At 36.0% G+C, this 22,510-nt stretch overlaps 2 protein-coding genes across 3 annotated transcripts in view; one reads left to right on the top strand and one right to left on the bottom strand.

Moving 5' to 3' along the window:
- The window catches only part of IGFBP7 (insulin like growth factor binding protein 7), an 85,175-nt gene extending 81,210 nt beyond the window's left edge, over positions 1-3,965 (top strand). Inside the window, exons 4-5 of one of the 2 annotated variants that reach the window (XM_069105295.1) lie at positions 1,820-1,946; positions 3,763-3,965. In XM_069105295.1, the coding sequence (XP_068961396.1) occupies positions 1,820-1,946; positions 3,763-3,782 (147 nt within the window). In that variant the 3' untranslated portion in view covers positions 3,783-3,965. The remainder of the gene's footprint in view (positions 1-1,819; positions 1,947-3,762) is intronic. The other variant, XM_069105296.1, reaches the window with a different exon arrangement.
- Positions 3,953-22,510, bottom strand: part of POLR2B (RNA polymerase II subunit B) — a 29,565-nt gene continuing 11,007 nt past the window's right edge. The window contains exons 4-25 of the mRNA XM_069105293.1: positions 21,310-21,422; positions 19,989-20,208; positions 19,365-19,523; positions 18,611-18,775; positions 17,593-17,789; positions 17,259-17,378; positions 16,774-16,960; positions 15,759-15,902; positions 15,414-15,553; positions 15,209-15,320; positions 13,170-13,324; positions 12,495-12,693; positions 10,604-10,772; positions 8,434-8,530; positions 7,709-7,803; positions 6,508-6,758; positions 6,331-6,420; positions 5,980-6,087; positions 5,348-5,461; positions 5,086-5,246; positions 4,389-4,584; positions 3,953-4,264 (exon numbers count right to left, since the gene is read on the bottom strand). Coding sequence (XP_068961394.1) covers positions 4,175-4,264; positions 4,389-4,584; positions 5,086-5,246; positions 5,348-5,461; positions 5,980-6,087; positions 6,331-6,420; positions 6,508-6,758; positions 7,709-7,803; positions 8,434-8,530; positions 10,604-10,772; positions 12,495-12,693; positions 13,170-13,324; positions 15,209-15,320; positions 15,414-15,553; positions 15,759-15,902; positions 16,774-16,960; positions 17,259-17,378; positions 17,593-17,789; positions 18,611-18,775; positions 19,365-19,523; positions 19,989-20,208; positions 21,310-21,422 — 3,282 coding nt within the window. The 3' untranslated portion in view covers positions 3,953-4,174. The remainder of the gene's footprint in view (positions 4,265-4,388; positions 4,585-5,085; positions 5,247-5,347; positions 5,462-5,979; positions 6,088-6,330; positions 6,421-6,507; positions 6,759-7,708; positions 7,804-8,433; positions 8,531-10,603; positions 10,773-12,494; positions 12,694-13,169; positions 13,325-15,208; positions 15,321-15,413; positions 15,554-15,758; positions 15,903-16,773; positions 16,961-17,258; positions 17,379-17,592; positions 17,790-18,610; positions 18,776-19,364; positions 19,524-19,988; positions 20,209-21,309; positions 21,423-22,510) is intronic.

Here is a 22,510-nt window from a genome sequence, read left to right as displayed (position 1 = left end):
TTCAATTCCTGCCTCTCACACTAGGCATGTCACCTGGGCAAGTAACTTAATCTCTGAGTCTCTAGCAGTTCTTAAAAGACTGTAAGATATAGGCAGGATTTCAGCCATGTGGATGGAGTCCCTCCCCACAGCAATGAAATCATAGGTCCTTAAGGTACTGATGTATGCTTTTTCTTCTCTTTATTTGGTTTAATTTGGTGTTGATTTTGACCATTGCTTTAAGAAGTCAAAATCTGAAATACAACCAATTCAGAAACTCCCACAATAGTCACTTCCTCTTAAGATATAATTTTATTTTCTATGATGATCCATGTTTGTTATGTCCAGTGCTTTCCAACTCTCATGAAAGTATGCACAATCTTTATGTCTTCAGGGTCATGCAACACAACTATATTTTTCATCATCCTATCTTGTGCCTACATTTGTAATGAATATAATGAGTATTATTTAATACATTGACTTGTTTGAATCTTATCAAATTTGTCATTAAATTTCTCTCCCTCATCTTTTGCAGTGTATGACAGTTGTCTTCATGGTAGCCTTTTTGCTTCTCTTTGTCATGTGTATTTCAGCACAAGATGACTGTGTCTCACAAAATAGGGACTTTCTTATTGTCTTTGGGTGCACGATAGCAACTTCACCAGCTTCACCAGCTCCTTTGACTCTCCAAGGAGAACCTGAGCTATCTTCCCATGTAACTGAAACCGTTTCCTATTCTAGTTTCATTTCTCATGAGAACCATATTTATATGGTTCATTCCTTCAGTCTCTAGGTATTAGAAAAGGCATTCATATTTGGAGTACTACTAGTTAAACTCATGTTAGTAGATAGTTTAAAAACTGATTCTTTAAAACAAAACAAAACCAAAAAAAACAACCCTGATTCCTGGCATTCTGTATTTCCTTTTCTACCACTACAAAAGTAGGAAGCTGCATCAAGATGAAAAGCCATCTTTTTTCACTGGGTTGGCCAAAGAAATCATCACCTAATAGCCACCAATACTGGTGATGAATCTCTCCCTGCTTAACTGGGCCACATCTTAACATGCAGGCATGGGATGTCTCCAGGTCTGGATTGTGAGCCTCAGCATGTCAAACCTGGCAGAAACCTCATGAATCCAGGCATATTTTCACAACACAACAAAGCATCAGGATAAGATGTTTGTGGAGGAGTAACAGATTACTCAACACTAAAAATGTATTTTTAGAATACCCTCTATTACACTGTAAATGATCACTGTCTAGCTTTGATTTGAATAACCTCCCAAAAGCCTCTTCCACTTTCTCAAATTGCTAAGCAAGTCTTTGTTATTATATGGAGCCAAAATTTTGCTTCTGTATAATTTTTATCCTTTGGTTCCTGTTCTGCCCTTTAGACTTAATTCCCTGAAACTACATTTCAAGAATGTCAATATTTACACACACACACACACACACACACACACACACACACACACACACACACACACACACAAAATTTCTATCAGGATGGAAACTGACCCAGATTATAGTCCTTAATTGTCTATGCCTTCTCATGCTAATTACTCTATAATCAACTCAAATGTGCTGGAAGTCTTCTTGAGGCTATTACTCAAGCTATCCATTAATTTATCTTTATATCCCTACATCTCTGATTGGGCCAGCTTCTTTTACATTTATATCCATTTAGTGATGAACTTAGTCTATTCATCATTTTAATAAACTGCAAGAGTTTTAAAAGAGTCAACAAAAACAATGAAATAGTGGCTGCATGGATGTATAACAAAAACGGGAAATAAAAGCCCACTTTGGGGAACCTCAAATGGCTTTTTCTTTGACAGGTGTCTCCTCTGAGTAAGGAAGATGCTGGGGAATATGAGTGCCACGCATCGAATTCCCAAGGACAGGCCACTGCTTCAGCAAAAATTACAGTGGTTGATTCCTTACACGAAATACCAACCAAAAAAGGTATGGAATTCTCAAGCCAGTTGATTTAAGTGCTTCTGCTAATAAAAGAGGATCAGATGATATGTAGTAACAGGTAATGGTGATTCATTAACAGCTTTCCTAACACCCACTATGTGGTGGTTCTAATGTGTACATTTTGATGTATGGGTAACTAAATACCCTAAGAATTACTTAGATACCTTCCTCTGCTCACCTTCCATTCTCAAGTACCTTATTAGTGGTAACAGTAGGGTAACAGCTGTCCTCTGGTCACTCAGATTTGCAATCTTTCATCTTCAGCTCCCCTCTCCTTCAAACCAATTGCCAGATCTTAGCAGTTCTTTTCACCATACCACTGTTTTTCTCCTCTCCACCCATACAACCACTAGAGTGAATTTTTGCCTAATGTGCAGTGACTCCCTATTACCTGAAAATATAATACAAACTCTTTCATTTAGTATTTAAAACCCTTCACAACTTGACCCAGCCCTGCCTTTCCAATCTCCTTACACATGAATCACCTCCACACGCTCTTTGTCAAGTCAAACCTCCCCTTCTAGATGAAGACCTCCTTCCTGATCTTCCTCCCCCTTTGCATCTACTTTTATATGCACATGTTGCCTCCCCTATTATTACATGTACTTCAGGGCAGGACAGTTACAATTTGTATCCCCAGCATATGGATACATAGCAGACACTTTAATAGATTATTGACATTTGTGATTCAAATAACTGAATTGATTTTTTAAATATTTTTTCCTACAAGTTTGTATCTTCTTAGCATAGCATTTTCCATATTTATTAAGCAGGTAAGTTATTAGTGGTTGATTTCCAACACACCCCACAATTCCCCTGCCCCCAGGGTATATCCTCTGTCCTTTGAGGGAAAAACCAATATGGAGGAATGAAAGCATATAAGAGGAAAAACACCTACAGAATATAGTTCTAGACTATATATTGCGACTAATTCTCTTCTAGAAAGAACCTCAGAGGAACCTGCAGTAATGAGGGTCTTGCTTTTCCCTAAAATTGTACACACCTTCTTTTTTCTTTTTTTTTTTTTTAAAGCAATCGGGGTTAAGTAACTTGCTCAAGGTTACACGGACAGTTATTTCTGGGTATGGTGCTAAGTATGTGAGCCTGGATTTGAATGCCAGGTCATCCTGACACGGGAGCCGGTGCCCTTACTCACTGAGTCACCTGGCCGCCCCTACACCTTATTTTCTTATCAGTAGGGAATACACTTATTTTTCATGAAATAGTAGCTAATCCCCCCCCCCCACCTTTGTCACAAATAGCCTCTACAAGGTATGCCTATACAGACAAAATGGTTTCCATAACACTAAGGTAGCTAGTTAACATTTGCTATATTCCTTAGCCTAGCAAAGTCTGAAAAGACCTTTACTTAACCCTAGAATAGGAATAATGGAATCCTGCTTTTCAGCCTTTTCCAGATTGTGCCACTTAAAGGATCACTTAACTGCAATAGGAAAAGAAATGGCAATAAAGATCTGCTTGGTTAATCAAGAGTTCTACAATTACATACAGACCATCCTATCAACAAGACTATCTTCCTTGTCAGAAATTATACATTATAGAGTAGAAATGATTTTCAGTTCCTACAGAGCCCCAAAACTTGCATTATGATCTTACATACATTTGGTACAACATCTCTTTACTTGGTGATTTGTAGATCAGGTTTCCACTCTTTATATCTGATCATTCCAAGAACTTTAAGTAAAGTGGAAATGAAAGGTCATTCAACTGTGCATGTTTGCTTCTGTCTTGCTGTTGTTAGTATTCATATCTGATTTTTATGTTTTCTTTTTTAAACCAGATGAAGTTGCGGACCAGTGAAATCCTGCAGTCTTTTATCAGGATGCATAGTTTAAAGCAGTCATGGAAAAACTACAGCTACTTTTGTCCAATAACAAGTTTCTTTTAATCTAATTCACTAACCCTTTACACTATATTCATTGGTGTGCAAACATACCCTCTACATAGTATGAAATAAATGATACACCAAGTCTAACTACAAAACTTTATTGTCTATTTACAAAAAAAAAAAGGTGTCATTAAACAAAACCTTGCACTTACAGTACTGTATATGAGAGGCCTCATTTTTTTTTTACTCAGTGCATACCACTTCTGCTAAAACATGCTGCATTATAGAACCAAATCACAGCATGGTGGTATTCACAAATAATTTAGCTTACATTTACTTGAAAGTTTTTTTTTTTTTTAAATTTCTAAACACTCATCATTCGAGGCGCAATGCTCATAGACATCAATTCCTGGAAAAGGAGTTTACAAGCATACGGCATTCGAACCAAAGAAATCTGAAAAGAAAAAAGAAAACTGTAATTAGTGACATTAAACAATTAAATATACCGCTGATACTTAAGACAGGGTCAAAGTAAACTGGTTCACTGTACAGAACTTGCACATAAAGTCTGCATGTACCTGAGTTTTATTACGACAGCCTCTGCACTCATATGTATGTGTCCTGGTGTTAGCTATTGCCATTATTCCACAAAGATTGCATACGTGAACTTGATATGGATCTGATGCTTCAAATAATCTTTCCCTTAGAAACTGGGCTGCACCATGAGCAATCTGACAGTCTCGTTCCATTTCTCCAAAACGCAGGCCACCATCACTGACAAAGAAAAACAGTAATAAGTATCTATATCAAGATACTGTCAGGATTAATGGTAAAAGATGTCCATCTAAATGACAAGTCATTAATAAGATGGACTGAAAAGTTTTTATACCCTTATTCCTCTTCTGGGAAAAAAAAGCTACCACTAACAACATAGCTCACAAAGATGTAAGAATTAGATATTAAATATTTTATTTAATAATGATAATATATCATTAATTAAATATTAAATAAAATATTAAAACTAAGAAAAACTAACAACATAATCTCACAAGTGATAACTGCTCTCAGTACTTTAAATACTATTTATATGTAGCCAAGCCAGCAGTTTATCTGCTTGGTATTTAAGCCAAAAAAGCCTCAAAGACATCACTTGCCTTTTCAAATAGGTCATGCAACACAATGAATACAGAAACATTTGTATTAACCCCATATTTCTCCCTACATTAAAACCTTTACAAAAATTTTTAACAGTAAAAAGTGCAAGTATCTTCCTACCGAGATCTACCCTCCATGGGTTGTCTGTTAAGGATCTGAATAGGCCCTCTGGCACGGGAATGAATCTTATCATCCACCATATGCTTCAAACGCTGGTAATAAGTGGGGCCAATAAAAATTTGAGATGTGATTTTTCGACCAGTAAATCCGTTGTACAGGACCTGAAACAGACAAGGAAATCCTGAAGCACAGACTTAAAGATACATTCCACAAGTTGAGAGATCAAAATGTAGAGATAGCATTAATGTTGGGGACATCATACCTCATTTCCTCTGAGATGGTAACCATAATCAGATAACAAATTCGAAATCTTCTGCACATTAACAGCATCATTAAATGGTGTGGCATCACCAATTTCACCTTTGTTAGCTGATACCTTTGGAAAGACAGAGTTATTTCTTTAAATTCTGCTCCCCTATCCTTTAATTAAGGTAATTTTTAAAATGTACATTTAATGAAAAGGCTCTTTTCCATAAAGTATCATAAGGAAAGATTTCCTACTTAATATTCAGGGTGCTGAAAATCATGACCTCTAGTGAGAATCATTTAGCTTTACCGACACAAAAAACAATTTCCCCAACAACAAAACTACTTTAAACCAAATGGATCATAGATTTAGAGTTGAAGCTTTCAACTTTAAAGACATGTATGAAGTAGAATGAGACTTTGACAAAGTTTTAAAAACATTCCTTCTGCAAATTTATCAGTTTTAGAATAGAGAAAATTTAATTATGATTTTGTAAATAAAATTCACTTAGGACTTAATCATAGCCTCCCCACACCTTAAAAATTCTGAAACTGAAATCAGGAAAGGCAGCAGGTTATAGACTTATTCTCTCAAGCCAAGGATGATAGTGACAAAGCTAGGTATCTTAGATATCTGATATTCCTTACCTTCCCTTGAAGACATTCAATCAAGTGACCAATAGTCATACGAGAAGGGATGGCATGGGGGTTTATGATGATATCAGGCGTGATACCCTCACAGGTGAAGGGCATATCCTGAAAGGAGAAATATGCTGACTCTTAAGTCCTGAAAACCCCATTTTAGCTATTTAATAAAAATCAAGACCACCCCCCCATCTCTATTTATATGACCTAAAATTTGCCTAACATCCCTGTTTACATATTCACTCGTGTTGATATAAAGCTTAATTTTTACCTCCCGTTTGACTTTTAAAAGCAAATTTTTTAAAGTCAAATTTCATCCAACTCTCAGGGGAAGAAAGAAAAGAAAACGGCTACCTCTTGCCTGTACTGGATACCACAGGTACCCTTCTGACCATGCCGACTGGCAAATTTGTCTCCAATCTGTGGGATTCTAACAGAGCGTACCTAAAGTCAAATAAAAACAAGCCTCAGTTAAGTCCATAACTACCAGTTTACTTTCTGTTCTGCTTACATAGATAAAAATGTACTCACCCTTATTTTGCAAAATTTATATCCTTCCTGGTTTAAGGTCACCATCACTTGATCCACAATACCAGTCTCACTAGTTCTGAGGAAAGTGCTGCAGTCTCTCTTGGTGTAACGTCTATTTGTGCTCTCCAGTTCATCTTCATTTTCAGGCAGAGTTACTGTTTTGCCAATAATAACGTCATCTCCTGATACACGGACACCAGGAGCTATCAAACCATCATCATCCAACTTGTCATAGATAGCATGCCTCATACCTACAAAACAGACAAAAAAATCCTTCTGAAATTGTCCCATGTGTGAAAGATACAACACAGCATATGTAGATTATTTTATTTTCAAGTCAAAAAGGTGGCAGAAATTTCCAACACCACCACTAATGTCCTGTGTTCATATGGTACCTCTATTCTAAACATTTACTTCACTTTGAAACAATATTACATAAAATAGATCAGCAATAAGGAAGCCAAACTGTTTTCAACTTGATATAGGCTTATTATGTGATCTTAGGTAATTCTCAATTAGTTTCCTGAGCTGTACATGGTATAATATTAACCCTGAAGAATTGTTATGCCTCCCAAACCCAAGCTCAGTACCACATCAAAGTAACAATACTTTCAATACAGTTATAGCATATTTTTAAATTTGACCAGAACTATACTGTTCTCTGGAACATCTCATACATACATCCAGCTTTGGATTCATTGTACAAGTACAGATTTTTAAGTGTCAACATGATTTTTTTTTATGAAGTCATTAAATGTTAGATATTATCCCATTACTTCTTTTTAAAAATTTGGAAGTTATAGCTTGTATATGACTAAAAAAATAGTAAGACAAAATTCCATGGCCACATAAAAATATCAGTCTCAATACTTGAAGCATGTGAAATACTGACTGCAAATGGAAAAACTGAGGCACTATGTACATTGGAAAAGGGAACTTTAAAGCCTGAATATATCAATAAAACATTGTCTTCTGATGTTTCTCAAATTTCCCCATAATACAATGCCCAACTAACAGTATGTTATGAACCAAATACAAATAATTTTGGTCCAATTCACATTTTATAGAACATATTCAAATTTGGGGAAACACAAGTCATGTGGTACAATCTAAAATACAGCGACCTAAATAACATGAAGAAAAACTCAATGATTTATAAAATTGAAGTGAATTCTACAATTTTTACACATCAGCCTCTTACCCTGGCATGTTTCACGTGTTGGTTTTTCAAATACCTCTTCTTGGTCAAATCCTTTCTTAGATTCCTGCTCTTTATAAGACCGATAAAAGACTGACCTGAAAAATAATATACATATGCTCTAAGGCAACTTCTCTGCAGATAGAGTAGAAACATGTGACAGACTCCATTTAATGATGAACTTTAAAGTAATTATCACTTCATAAACATAGTACAAAATTCAAAGTCAAAGAGAAATGGTAAAGAGAATAATTTCAAACCTAAAATGGCTCTCACAGAATCAACACAAGATGCCACTTCAAAATCGGCTTTTCCCTTAGAACCCAATGCCACTTTATCTCACTAGGAGTCACCTGACTACAAATAACACCTAGAGTTCACCATCACTTGAAAAAGTCATTAAGCCACAGTCTTTCTACATTGAAAAATTCGTATTTTATACACATGCTTCATTCAGCATCACCCTTTGTATGTGATGCAATGGCTTTGAATTAATCCACAAAACCTCATGAATGAAAGCAAAAGACCAAAATGTTTCAACAGGAAAATTTTCACTAACTATATGATGGCTAAAAATGGAGACAACTGCTTTCAGACTGAACTTTAAAGAAACTAAATATGAATTTCAAAGTGAGATGTTAGCTAGAACCATAAAAAAAGAAACAAATCAAAAAGACATCTTTAATACTTCCCTCTGTTTATATTTAACAAATTTTACAAAAGCTGACCTGAAAAAACCTCTATCAACAGCAGAACGGTTCATGATAACAGAATCTTCTTGATTATATCCAGTGTATGATGCAATAGCCACAATCGAGTTGATACCTGAAATATATTAGATCCACACACTGAAGATTAAGGTATGAACCACCCATAAAAGAACAATTTTATTTAGAATCCATTGCATCTCTTTGTATTTTCCAGAATCCTATCTTACAGGTAGTACACATCTAAACCCTGAATATTCTGATTAATGCAATGATTTGGCTAAACAGGTTTTATCCTTTTTATCCACATTCTGTCAAGCAACTATGTTGACATGAAAATAATGTCACCAATCCCATCTCTGGTTATCTCCAGTCCAGCCAACATTATGATCACTACCAGTCCAAACCCATTTTCTTTCACAGTCTCCTGATTCCTTTCCCTATGGCACTGCAAAAAGTTTTTCAGAGCCCTGGCCTTTATGTATATTACCTAAGACTCTGAGCATTAATTATCAGGGAGGAAAATAACCAAAACAACAATATTCTGAATAACTGGTTTTCCATATTCCAGCTAAGTAAGAAATCTTGTTTTTATTTGTTTAAAAAAATTGGGTTAGTGCAAAAGTAAACCAAAAGTTCATTCATCATTTGCTGGGGATGAGGTACCACACACTGATCGCTCAACAGTACAGGAGTTAAATGGTGCTGGCAACTACCCAAGAACACAATGCTTCTTACTGCTAAATGTAGAACTAAGATACTCTGAGAAACGACCCTTAAAGCCTCAGGCTTTCAAGAGGTCTCAGGGCAGGAAGAGAGATGAGGGGTAAGGGGAAGACAGTGAGATGTCTTCATATACTACCATTAAGCCACATACTACCATTGGTATGCATCATAAGCTGCTGATTCTTGCACTAGTAGAGCTTAATTCTAATCAAAAATTCCTCCTGTACTAGCACTATAAAAGATGTTATAGTAAAAACACTACAATAATGTTTCTTTTATCAGTCTGAATTCCAAAAATACCCTTCATTATCAGAAAATCTGCTGATAAAGGTAGAAATAAAGAAGGCATAAGGATGTATTCTAAGAGGTTAGAGTACCTCCCCTTAAAATAAAGTGGGCTGTGGCTCCCCATTACTAACAAATTACATGGGGTGGGATACTCCTGCCTCTCAAGACAGTCCTCCCCACTCCATGGCAAAGGCCACACAAAAAGGTTCTACCCTTAGGAGTCCCTACATGAAAGCCCTTCCCTTAGCCAAACCTTGGCCTACTGGCTACTGTGACTTTATCTAAAAAAGCACCACTGTTTTAGATGTCCTCTCTGTCACACTTTCCACTTGGGCCACTACCACCCCTAAGCTAAACCTAAGATAAAAACCTCTTATGGTTTGTTCTAAACAAATTCCAAGGGGCGGCTAGGTGGCACAGTGAATAGAGCACCAGCCCTGGAGGACCTGAGTTCAAATACTGCCTCAGACACAAAAACTAGCCATGTGACCTTGGGCAAGTCACTTAACCCCAATTGCCCTCCCCCCAAAAAAGGCAACAAAGGCCAACACTGTTAAAAGGACCTTTGTAACCAAAGCATTTGTTCATTAATTTTCACTGTATACTGCAATATTATGTCCACCAAGAAAGAAAATCTGTGAAAATTAAAGACAAGCATAAGAGGGACATGAAAGAGAAAAATCAGAATTAAAAGATCAGAAAGGCCTAACGTTCCTGCCTGGAATAATTCCTGGTCTGTTTTAGCCATTACTCCAAATGGCCCTCTATATCAAGAAAAAGGAAGGGATTTTTCAAAGTCCTGCCAATTACCCTGTAGTTCTACATACTTCTAATCCCAGAGAAGAAAAATCCTTCATCAAATCATACCATCCAAATATTTTTTAATAAGCAGAATTATATCCATGGTCAAGGGCATGAGATCAGTGTTGAAAGAATACTAGATTCTTCAGTACAACAGTAACCCCTTGTGGAGGACTTAGGAAAATTGTTGATTTTCCTATCAAAATGCTATAGTCGCTGCACTAACCAAACGGTTGGGCCATTTTGAGTTCAACACAAATTGACTACAGTTAGCTGACTAAAAGATTATTATCTAGACTTAAGTTCAAAATGGACAATGACGTCAAAAAAATACACACTCACCTTTTTACATTTGGGAGGTAATAAACTAACATACCTGCTGGCAACTCTCTAAATCGCAAATACTCCATGGACCGTGTAGTCACAAGAGGCTTTTGAGGATAATAGAGCACATGAGCCAATGTGTCCATACGAACATGGAAGTTGGTGATATAAACACCCATCGCCTGTTTACCCATAGCAGACTGATATGTGTTTCTAGGAGACTAAAGCAAAAAGACACACTGTCACTGAAAAATTAAAAGCATACAAAAGAATGTATACTATAGATGGAACTAGATCCATCTGATAATTTGTCCAGTAAAGCAAAAAGGATTTCTTTTTCCTTGAATGTTAATGAAATGATACATTCAAAATCAAAGAATATTTCCCCTGAAAAGACAGAAATTATAGTTATTAAGAATTAAGCATGGGGGGTGGCTAGGTGGCGCAGTGAGTAAGAGCACCGGCTCTGGAGTTGGGAAGACCCGGGATTGGTTCCGGCCTCAGATACTTAACACCCACACAAAAAAACTGGCCATGTAACCTTGGGCAAATTACTTAAGCCCAACTGCTTTAAAAAAAAAAAAAGAATTAAGCACAAAGCAGCTAAGTGGCATAGTAAATAGAGTACCAGGCCTGGAGTCAGGAGGACCCTAAGTTCAAATCTGGCCTCAGACACTTAACAGTTACTAGCCATGTGACCCTAGGCAAGTCACTTAACCCCAGTTACCCTGCCTTCCCCTCTCAAAAAAAAAAAAAAAAGAATTAAACACAACAGTTAAGACATTAATACATTCATAATAGTATAAAAAAGATATAAACAGCAATCACTATTGAACACCAAGCTTCATTACTCTACAAATATATTGTAAATAAGTATAGTCAGTGTGTACAAGGTATTTCTGATTATTTTTTCTTCTTTATATTATTTCATACAGAACTTTCCAAATGCACAAACTACTCATTCTTTATGAAAATGTAATGTCCCATTACACTGATGTATCTCAACCTGTTGGGCTATTTCCCAATCCTTGACATTTAAGGTTACCAACCCTAAGTATTTTCATACAACTTTTTTTTGTTTTTAATTATTTCCTAACACCAATATTGAGATTACCCAATCAATACGACTGACAAATCATATGGCTTTTGTTAAATATTGCTAAATTATTTTCAAATGTGCAATCATAAAGTACAGGCATATCTGTTTTCTCAAAGCCCTCAAAACATTAAGTTTTATCATATTTACTTATTTCAGCTAAATTAATGGATGCTGGTGTGTCACATTCTGATTAACAATAATTAAATAATGGAAGTTTTAAAAACTAGAATATTTTCCCAAGATTTTGCTATTTTTGTTTCCTCCTTTGTAAGCTGACAGTTCATAAACTTCACTATCTACCTTCCCCATCCCCTTCACCCCACAGTGACTACGTATTATCCTGATGAACTTATGTCCATTCCCGGTATATTCCAGAAGTCAACACTTCACCCAACAAGTTTATATTTTCTCAGTGTTGCCCTTCTTTTTATCTTTGTTTTCCTGTATTTAAATGTTTTTAAATTTTAATAAAATCAAACTCATCAACCTTGTCTAAGCATTTCTTCCACTACTCCAGTAGTCCACATTTGGAATAAGCATACTATTAAGTTTCTCTTAGTTTTTTATAAATCTTTTTTTATATTTACTTGTAAATTCATCTCGAGTTCACTGTGGGATATGATGGGAAATAGCTATAAATTTCTTTTTCTTTTTCTCTATAACATTATCCTTTCCCCAACAGTATTGGTGAATAACAATTCCTAAAAATATACCCTCTTAATCAGAAGGGGTTTTTCTCAAAACCAGATCACTGTAAGCCAGTCTCACATTTTATTATATTTTCCCACCTTGCTTATTATAATTCCTCAAGATTATACACTATGAGATAAAAAGTATTACTAACCTGATTGTGATCAGGAAAAGGAATAATAGATGCACACACGCCAAGGATCATTGATGGGTGAATTTCACAGTGGGTATAAGTAGAACAATAAGCAACTCCCTTCTCCTGTAAGTCATCTGGAGTCATGGCAAGCATCACTGTTTCTTCTTCCAAGGTATCGATATATTCCACCACTCCACTGGCCACAAGATCTTGCCAACTGAAAAATTAAACAAGTTACCCAAATTCTTTATAGTTCCTAAAATCCTATATACATTTGTAATTTATACTTATAGGTTTTATTCTCTTTACTTTTAAATATATCTTATTAAATCTGAACATGATAGAAAAACACTAATGTGAAATGTGTTGTTCAGTCATTCCTGACTCTTCATGACCCCATTTGGGGTTTTCTTGGCAGAGATACTAGAGTGGTTTGCCATTTCCTTCTCCAGCTCATTTTACAGATGAAGAAACTGAGGCTAACAGTGACTTGCCTAGGGTCACCCAGCTAATAAGGGTCTGAGGTCACAGTTGAACTCAGATTCTCCTGATTCTAGGCCCAGGACTCTATCCACTGCACCACCTAGCCACCCTACTGCAGAAATACAACCGTCAAAGTCCATTGTTTAACAAAAGCATAATTCCCAAATGCAATTATTCAAAATATACACATTTTCCTCCTTAAATTCCTACCTGTAATTGTTATATTCGCGCTCTTTTAACTGATCAATGTGCCTCTTCTTCAAAAGTAGCTTTTGTTTTTCAACAATTAAAAGCGGTCTGCAAATTCGGCCTGCATCTGTATAAATCCGAATCTCTCTCTCTCGAATATCTCTGATCATAGAAACCTGTTTTTTAAAAATAAAGAAAGATGATGCATTTGTATTTTCTCTATGTTGCTAGGATTTAGTTTAAAAAAAAAAAACAACACAGGACAAGATCACACAAAATTTTGAAGGCAACTAGTTTGGAAAAAAAAGAATTCATCTAAGTTGTCACTTTCAATATGCATATGATAGACACTAAATGTAAAATAAATCCCAAATTTGTGTTTATGTGGGTAAAAAACTGCACTTGATTAATCAGACAATGTTGTCCAAATTAATGCCATACAACTAAGAAATGAAACATTTCTTTTAGAATGGCTAAAGTAACCAGTAGCACAATTTCATTTTTTGCTTTCTCACAGAAAATACAAAAGAGTTCCAAACTGTACATGGTGCACAATACACTTGATACCACCATTCTACAATCTACAGAAATCTTTCACCTTCCTAATCCCAAGCTTCCCTCTGTCACACATCTATTAAAAGTGAAAGGATATTAGGCAAATGTCTTATATATCAATAGAATGATGTTACTATTAACAAAAATTCACATTTATATAGTGTCTTAAGATTTATAAAGAACTTTTCTCACAAGCAACACTTAGGAAAGTAGTTTTTTATCCCAGTTTACACATGAGGAAACTAAGGCAGTGATCAATAGATTCTGGTCAAGGCTGTCAAGATTCACCCTCACAAGCCACTAGGGTCCAAAACAATTATATTTAAGAACATTGTAAGATTAGTGAAGATCTAGTATAGCTTTGGAGACTCACTCGAAGCTAAGCATCAAAGAATCAGATATCATACCTAAGATCTGAGATAGCTTAATGGTATTGATTCCCCCCCAAAAAAACTTGTCTTTAATACTAAGGAGAGTGTAAAACCTGCCAAAATGAGAACTGTGACTTATCAAAAGATCCTGAGTCTTGGCAAATTATACAATGCCAAGATGGAGTAAGATTTTCTTGTTAGAGGAAAGATATAATCAGCTGTGCCTGACCAAAAGGACTCAAGTTTCTGACTTAAGGAAATTATGTGATCTTCTGTAAGGACCAGGTAATTTTCATTTGCAAAGCATCTCCAGAAAAGTGTCAAGAGGTCAAACGCACAATTGTAACTGGAGGTAAGACAAATTCACAGACCTCATAGGAAAAAGCATATACTGACTAAACAAAGTACATCTTAGATCCCTTCTATAAGGCATGTCTTCACCCAGAGAATCTCAATTCTACCTTGAAAAATAAAAGTAGAGTGCCTAAAGAATTCCCATATCTTCTCCCAATTCGTGAGGGAGCATGTCTCGGGTAAACAGATAATATCTCTCCTCCCTCATTCAGGACACTACAGAGTAAGCCATTAAAGATGATTGGTAATAAACCTACTCTGCATTCCTAGGAAGTATATAATACTCAGACTCAGTTTTAAGATCAGAGAAAAGAAATCCAAATCTGGTTCACGAGAGGGTGGATGAGTTGTGTTCTTGGCATTCAAATGACATAAATGAGGATAGGTTGTCTTCCTGACATTAAAATCATGTTAAGCTCTATTATGTGAAGAGATCTAATCCTGAAGCAGAAAGAGATATGCTGCAGGAACTCCAAAAGGGTGGATAGACGTTCAGACCCAGCAGCAATACCACCTAAGGCCAGGATCAACTGCATCTAAAAGTACTTCACAAACAGAATTACAATTATTCTATTACAGGTAATTAATCTATTACGTGCATAAAGCATTAACTGAAAATCTAGACTGAGATAGTCCAATTAATCTTTCTGAGTGAAAAGTTTTCATTTGGATTAAGGGAAACCTATTCAAAGAAGTCTATGGAAAGTTAACTTTGGCTAATCACATGAATTACTTAAAATAGCCTATCCAAAGATGAAATCTCTAATTCAAGAACCTTACTTCTGAGACAATGATATCCATCTGGCGTCGCAATTTCCTTAGGGTATTCATAAGCTGTTCAGGATCTTTATGTATTCCAACCCAGCAGCCATTAACAAAGATCTTGGTTGCACTAAAATTAAAGATTTTTAAAATGCTGTATATAGTTATTGCTTATTAAGCAAAATTCATAGAACTAGCACCCCCAATAAATTGTCATACGAACTCAGCAATAGCAGCAGGAGAAATTTCTTCTAAATTTTCCATACTCCATTCTTCCAAAAACTCCAGAATTGGAGAAGGCTGAGATCCAACAGAAATATAAGCCATCAAGGCTAAATTCTTCACAAGTCCTACTGCATGGCCCTTTAAAAAAAAAAAGTTCATTATTTTAACAAAATCCATAAAAAATCTATTTCAAATCTTTTTTACTCAGTTTAATGTTCCAATCATATTTACTCTTAACCATAGCATTTATAAATCTTAGAAATGAGATGCAATACCAAATGAATTTTAAAAATAAGGATATGTTAAATTAATGATAAGCTGGACTGATGTTTTGAAATATTACCTCTGGAGTCTCAGCAGGACACACCATTCCCCACAATGTATTATGCAACTGTCTTGGCTTTGCTAATTTACCATCTCTACCAATTGGTGAGTTCAAACGACGCAAGTGAGAAAGAGTAGATGCAAAGGTCAGACGGTTTAATACCTGGGGAAATGAGTAAGTTCAATAAAGTTAGGCCCAATTCTTCCTGTAATCATCATCTTCTGTCAAATACTAGAACAAGTTAAATTTGAAAGTGTATGTCAGTAAGGATTTAAAATTTCATTTCTACTTTATCTAGCTTTTAATACCAGAGCTTCCCAGAATCTATATCTTATGGCTGAGGATAAGGGAAGAGGGAGTATTCCTGGAAATAATGGCTAGTTTCTGAAGGTTGAACAGATTACTTTAGTGTATATAACATCCCAGTCAATAACAAAAACATGCAAAAAATCTTATTAGACAACTAGGTTAATATATTTCCATTTTTCTATGAAGTTTTAACAAATACTAGCAATCTATCAACAAACTTTTCTGCATATATCCTCACTTATTAAGCAAATTCTTAAACATACTATCAAAGGAAATGATTGTTTCAAGTTTTTGAGCAATTTTCCATCACCAGTACTATAAAGCAGCTATTATTACAAGCTGAGACTTGGAAATACTCTTAAAAGTATAGTATATAACAAAAGAGACACTTAAAATAACTGAATATCCAGCAATTAACTTCTAATTTGGGGGCTTTTAAAATATGGACAATATATTTTAATTGGGACTATTTTCTCCTAAGTGTTCTAATTTATTCAAAATTATACTGACTAAAATAAACGCCAGAAATTAAGATTTTTCTCTGCAATAATAAGCAACCAGCAAATAGATCACGCAATTTAAAAGTCTCTAATGATTTCACACCTGGAAAAAAATGCAGTATTTACAGATGAACAGTCCAGAAAAATAAATTCATGTAGGAATTACTAAGATTCTACCACAAATTTTAAAGTTAAACTAGAAGTTATGTTTGTGAAAACTTTACCTGAGATACTCCAGCTCTAGCCTGGTGAGCTTTCTTTTGATCGCCCCAGTTCCCAGTAGCCAAAGAATATTTTAAGCCATCTGATATGATCCTTGTTTTAATTGCCAACTCCAAGTTGAAGTCCTTGCCTCTATCAATAAATTTCTGTGCATATATCCTCACTTCTTTAAGTAAATTCTTAAACATGCTGCCAAAGAAAATTATTTTTAAAAAATATTTATCATACTCACATGTCAAATATCCAAGCACACCAAAATCACTGGCAAAAGTAATATAGTCTAGAATTACTGACCACAAACAGCATGGAAATTATTTTATTAAGGCTTTGTGGGTAAAACACACACACACACACACACACACACACACGAAACAGCATGGAACATGTTCCTCAGTTTCTGTACTTTTCATAAGAGGATCAAAACAGTTTTGCTCCTATGTCATGACTCATCTAATCCAGTAATTTGGCTTTTTTCTGTAATTCTTACCCTCTAAACAAAAATGCAAGCAGAGGACCAGCCAGATCCAGTCTCTTGTTTCCATAGTGATCTCTGTCGTCCAGTTCCCTTCTTCCCAGAGCAGCCAGAAGTAATCTGTGAACCATATACCTACAACCAAAAAGAACCCCAGGTTTCTTTTTTTTTTCTTCAGGATAATAGAACATGGAAAGCATTTACCCCCAAGATAAAGTACAGAGTTCACATCTTCTTTATATATATAACAGCAGAAATTTCAACTGGACATTTTTTTCACTTTGAACAACAACTGCTCTCTTATAAAGCAAAGCATCGAAAAAAAAAAAAAAACCTCCCAGAAACATACCCTAAGAAATAGGCTTTTTTTGTTTCACAAAAGTCACTGACACCAACATGAGGAAGCATTTCTTTTTGTAAAACTTCTTTAGCATATTTAATTCTCTTCTCCTTAGTAACACCAGGCTTTGCTCCTCTTGAGCCAATAAAATTGAGTGCAACATTCTGCTCCTGGATGACAAAAGCTTCATCCAAAGAAGGCTTGACCTTTATATTAAAAAATTAAAACAATAATTACTTCCAATTCCATATCCCACACCTCAAATAAGTCCTTACCACCCTGTTTATTCTTTATTAAATATCCTTAAATCTATTCTAGACTTGAAAATGTAAAGTAAATCATAAAATCATAGTTAGGTAAGTTGGATAGGACCTTGGAAATCCAAATTCTTAGATAAATTCAAACAATTAAAACTGCCCTTGTAAAAAGTACCAGGAGCTGCACTTTTTAGAAGCTTTCAGTGAGGAATGGCAAAATAAAAGTTTTCAAGAAATAAAAAATATTAGAATAGTTAAGTATGTTTTCTCTGCCATCAAAGTTACAACTATTCTAAATTAAGGTCCTGGGATTGGATGTACCCTTTGAGAAAGTAGTGAGAGCCAAAAAATTACAACATTCTACCAATTGGAGTTCTTCGTTTATCTCCAGCTATGTTCTATGATTGGTACACACTGAATTTAACAAATATTAAGTACTTCTTTCTGTCAACATTATATCATGAAAATTAATATTTACAATGCTAATAATAACCCTGAGGCAAACCTGATATAAGAGTAAAAAAGGTTAAATGGAAGTTATTTTACTGTTCTCTCAGTAAGATAAGAATACAAGATAGGGACTTTCAGAAATATTTTCAGTGAGGGTTAAAACAAACTGAAAATTCATTAGAAATCCTCAATTAACCAGAAAATTAAGTTAACTCATTAGCCAAAACCCACCTAATACCTTCGTATTCAAATTTAAAGTGATTTTTACAATGCCTTTATTCGATAGACTAAATGAGCAAATGGATTTGACATTCACATACCATTTCCATCATCTCTGGATCTTCAAAATCATAAATAATATGTTCTAAGATGTCTCTGTCAGATACAAAACCTAATGCTCGAAACACAATGATAATGGGAACTTCTTGCTTGATATACGGTAAAGTGGCTACAATGCGCTGACCAATCGCACTCTTCTTTGCACCCTACAAAAGAAATGCATAGCACACACAAAAGTACATAAATACTCTTCTAATAAAATTATTTAGTATCTCACTCTATGCATTTCATAAGCACACCTCCCACACAAAGAGCAGGATTCAGATCTGCTCATACTGGGCTCACAGTTTTCCACATTTGGTTTAGGCTGAAAGTGCTCCAAAAAGACAAAATCCCCACAGCCTCACACACCTTCCCACCAAGGTTCCCTGAGACCTGCACAATAGTGAGGTGCACTCTGTTATTGTTTTTGGGGGGTTTTTGCTTTTTGGAGGGCAATTGGGGTTACTGTCCAAGGTCACACCACTAGGTTTTGTGTGTGTGTATGTTAAGTGTCTGAGGCCGGATCCTAACCCAGGTCCTCCTGACTCCAGGGCTGATGCTCTATTCACTGCGCCACCTAACCGCCCCGACTAGGTGGCCGCCCCGAGGTGCACTCTGGCTGTACAGGAATTAACTACTGTCCCACATTCGCATCTTCCGTGGATGAGGGGGAATGGAGAGGAAATATGCCCAGAAAGTTGGCAGCTGAGAAATGAAAAATGTAAACTCAGTGCTTCTGTTAATGCTCCATACCTGTCCTCCTCTTGCAAGCATGCTAACCCATATAGTACTTGTGGGTCGAGAAGAATTCTCCAGACATGACCTACATTCTCCTGTATATGCATATTTGGAATCTTTTTTGGCAAACACATATACTGTGTTTGTTGCCATTTTCTCTTGGGCAATCAGAACCTATATAGAAGATGGGGGAAAAAATCCTAAATGTTAACCACAAAACATTAAAATCCCTAAAACAGAAAAAAAAAAGCATCCAAGTTTCCATGTTTAGTCTATGATAATATAGTACAGAAAAACAATACTATTGAGGGTTTTAGCTCTCTTTATTCTAAAATTACTAAAGCACTGTATTGAAAAATTAAGTCGATCTCCACAAGATATTCATGTTGTACGAAACTCTAGGCAGATGTGCATTTAAATATAAGGTACAATATCAGGTGTATTTTCTAGACACTGAGGCAAAACTTTAAGCTAGTTTAATTCTAGCAGCCAAATTTCCCATGCCTCTTACCAAGATTCTAATACCTAAGGTTTACTACTTGTACAATACTGTATTTTTCCAACTTTAACTTCTGTTATTTGTCATTTTATTTAAAATACATACCAATGTTAATTTATATAAAGAATTGCTCATTTTACCTTTTCTGATCCATTGATAATGAAATAGCCACCAGGATCAAGAGGGCATTCATTTAATTCACAGAGATCACGATCAGTTAAACCATTTAGCAGACAGTATGTTGAACGAAGCATAATTGGAATTTTTCCTATAAACGTTTTTTGATGCTGTGTCTGAAGTTGTTCTTCTCCCTCTTTAATAACTGTTTTTGTGATATCCACATAAAGAGGGGCAGAATACCTTTGAAAATAAAAACAAAGTGAACTTTGTCTTCTTTTCTCTTTTTTAGTCTGTTACAAAGGTGCCTAGTGGTGCAGTGGACAGAGTGCTTGACCGTGGGTGAAAATCCAAGTCAAACCCCTTCTCAGACACTAGTTACGCACCTCTCTCAGTCTGGGTTCCCCCATTTGTAAACTGAGATAATAACACCACCAACACACTTGTTTGTGGGACTGTTATAAAGATCCAATGTTCTGATGCTATATAAATGCCATGCCAGGGTAGGGGGGGAAGGTGGGATGTCTACAGTGTATTAAGATAATGTCCCAGCAGACGTGGGATCAGGAAGAACTGAGTTTAGAATCTGCCTTACTTATTACTATTGGCCTCCTCCATTAGACTGTGAACTCCTAGAGGACAGGGACTCTCTTTCATTTTTCTTTGCCTGGCACGTAGGTGGCCCTTAATAAACATTTACCATTGAACCCTAGATAAGTCACTTAACCTCTCAGCCTCAATTTCCTCATCTATAAAATAGAGATGACAGAAACCTTCCTTACAGGGTTGTTGCAAGGATCAAATGAGATACTATATAGAAAAGGCCTTGCAAACCTTAAAGTGCTATTATTTTTTTTTAAAGCAATTGGGGTTAAGTAACTTGTTCAAGATTACACGGCCAGTTATTTTGTGTGGCTGCCAAGTATCTGAGGCCGGAACCGATCCTGGGTCTCCCGATGCCAGGGCCGGCGCTCTTACTCACTGTGCCACCTGGCCACCCTAAGTGCTATTATTTTTGCAAGGTAAGGCTTGTGGGATGGTTGGGGGTGTGTACCATATCTGTAAATCAATGTGCTATACAAATAAAAGGCAGTTATAAAAAAAGAAAAGAAAAACAAAAGTTTTGGCATGATCCAGATATTCCCTAATTATTAGTCCTCTCTTTGGATTAGATGAAAAGAGCATAATTTTTTCATGAATAGTTCAGTTATGTATAAATGCTTTATAGCTCACAGTGTTTTGCTCACCACAGTACCAACAGAATTACTGGATGAGGTACCAGGAGATCATGTGGCCTGTCCATGCCTTATCATCAGCTGCCAACAACAAGTAAATGTTTCTTACGTGAGATTCCTCAATCTGGCTTCATTTGGCATCATAGGTGAAGGAGCCCCATCTCTTTCCCAGTGAGTAGGCTTGGAGAGATAAATCTGTTCAAACTTCAGCAGATATCGAGGCTGGAACAAGACAAAAATATAGCCAATTCAAATCAAGGCATTATCACAGTTTTATAAAAGTTGCCACGATCCCCACTGCTGACTGCCAAAACATTTTAATTAGATTACTATCTACATGGTCTCAGTTTCTTTTTCCATTCGACTTTCAATACCAGACAGCTTCCTGAGGCAACACAGTAAATAATGTTAGATTTGGCATCAGGAACCCCTGAAGTCAATCCCGCCTCAACACGTCACTAATTTTCTCAGGAGAATAGACTGTTCTGAGGATCAGATGAGATGACGTGTGTAAAGTGCTACAGAATGCTGGTTATTAGTACCAAATCCTCTATCTGGTCAACATGGTATGAAACTATCTGGGCCCTGAAAAGTCCGTATAGGCATTCTGCACTTGCAATTTTAGACTTACAAGCTTTCTTAACATTCAGAAGTAAAACACAAATGAAGATTTTTCAGTGACCTGAAAACACTAAGTCTGCTGCTGAGCTGTTTATTCAATAACGATAATGTATTTAAACTATCCATAGCATGATCCTTAAGACCAAGCAGTTAACTGAATCCTATGAGATTAAACCTGTGATTCAGACCCCATGCTCTTAAAAAAAAAAAAGGACCTAATAGCTCTTTTTATATCTGAAAATTCAGCGATAATGGACAAGATGCCTGGTAGATTGTTGCAAGTGAGTTCTAAGCAGAGCCAGGGTAGCCACGGTTAGGAACATGAATAGTTTAGAAGCCTGGAAATAACAGTAAGACATTCACCACCTGAGCCAACAGTCATCTGTCCCTTCCTGTCTGTCCCAAGGACTATCTCCAAGCTCAACACATTATTACCTGACAGGTGAATTGTTTACAATCTATTCCCACTCCAAAACATCTTTAAAATGTCTCTTCACATCCTTGTAAAACACTGTGGCACACATGTTTTGTTCAAAGAAAAAAAAACCTTGTGTGGTTCCAGATCACCTAGAGTATAAAGTCAACTTTTCAATCTGGTCACTATCTAAGATTTCCTTCTAACCAAATTAATCCACTTAACTAAACCTCCAACACACCATGCACATTACCACCACCTCACCTTTTCTCAC

The sequence above is a fragment of the Petaurus breviceps genome, unplaced genomic scaffold (genome assembly GCF_028583685.1).
Source record: "Petaurus breviceps papuanus isolate PSGF00001 unplaced genomic scaffold, PetGlider_PUasm1.0 76, whole genome shotgun sequence".
NCBI lineage: Eukaryota > Metazoa > Chordata > Mammalia > Diprotodontia > Petauridae > Petaurus > Petaurus breviceps.
Note: the sequence above shows the minus strand (reverse complement) of the source record. Positions and strands in the feature narration are given on the sequence as shown.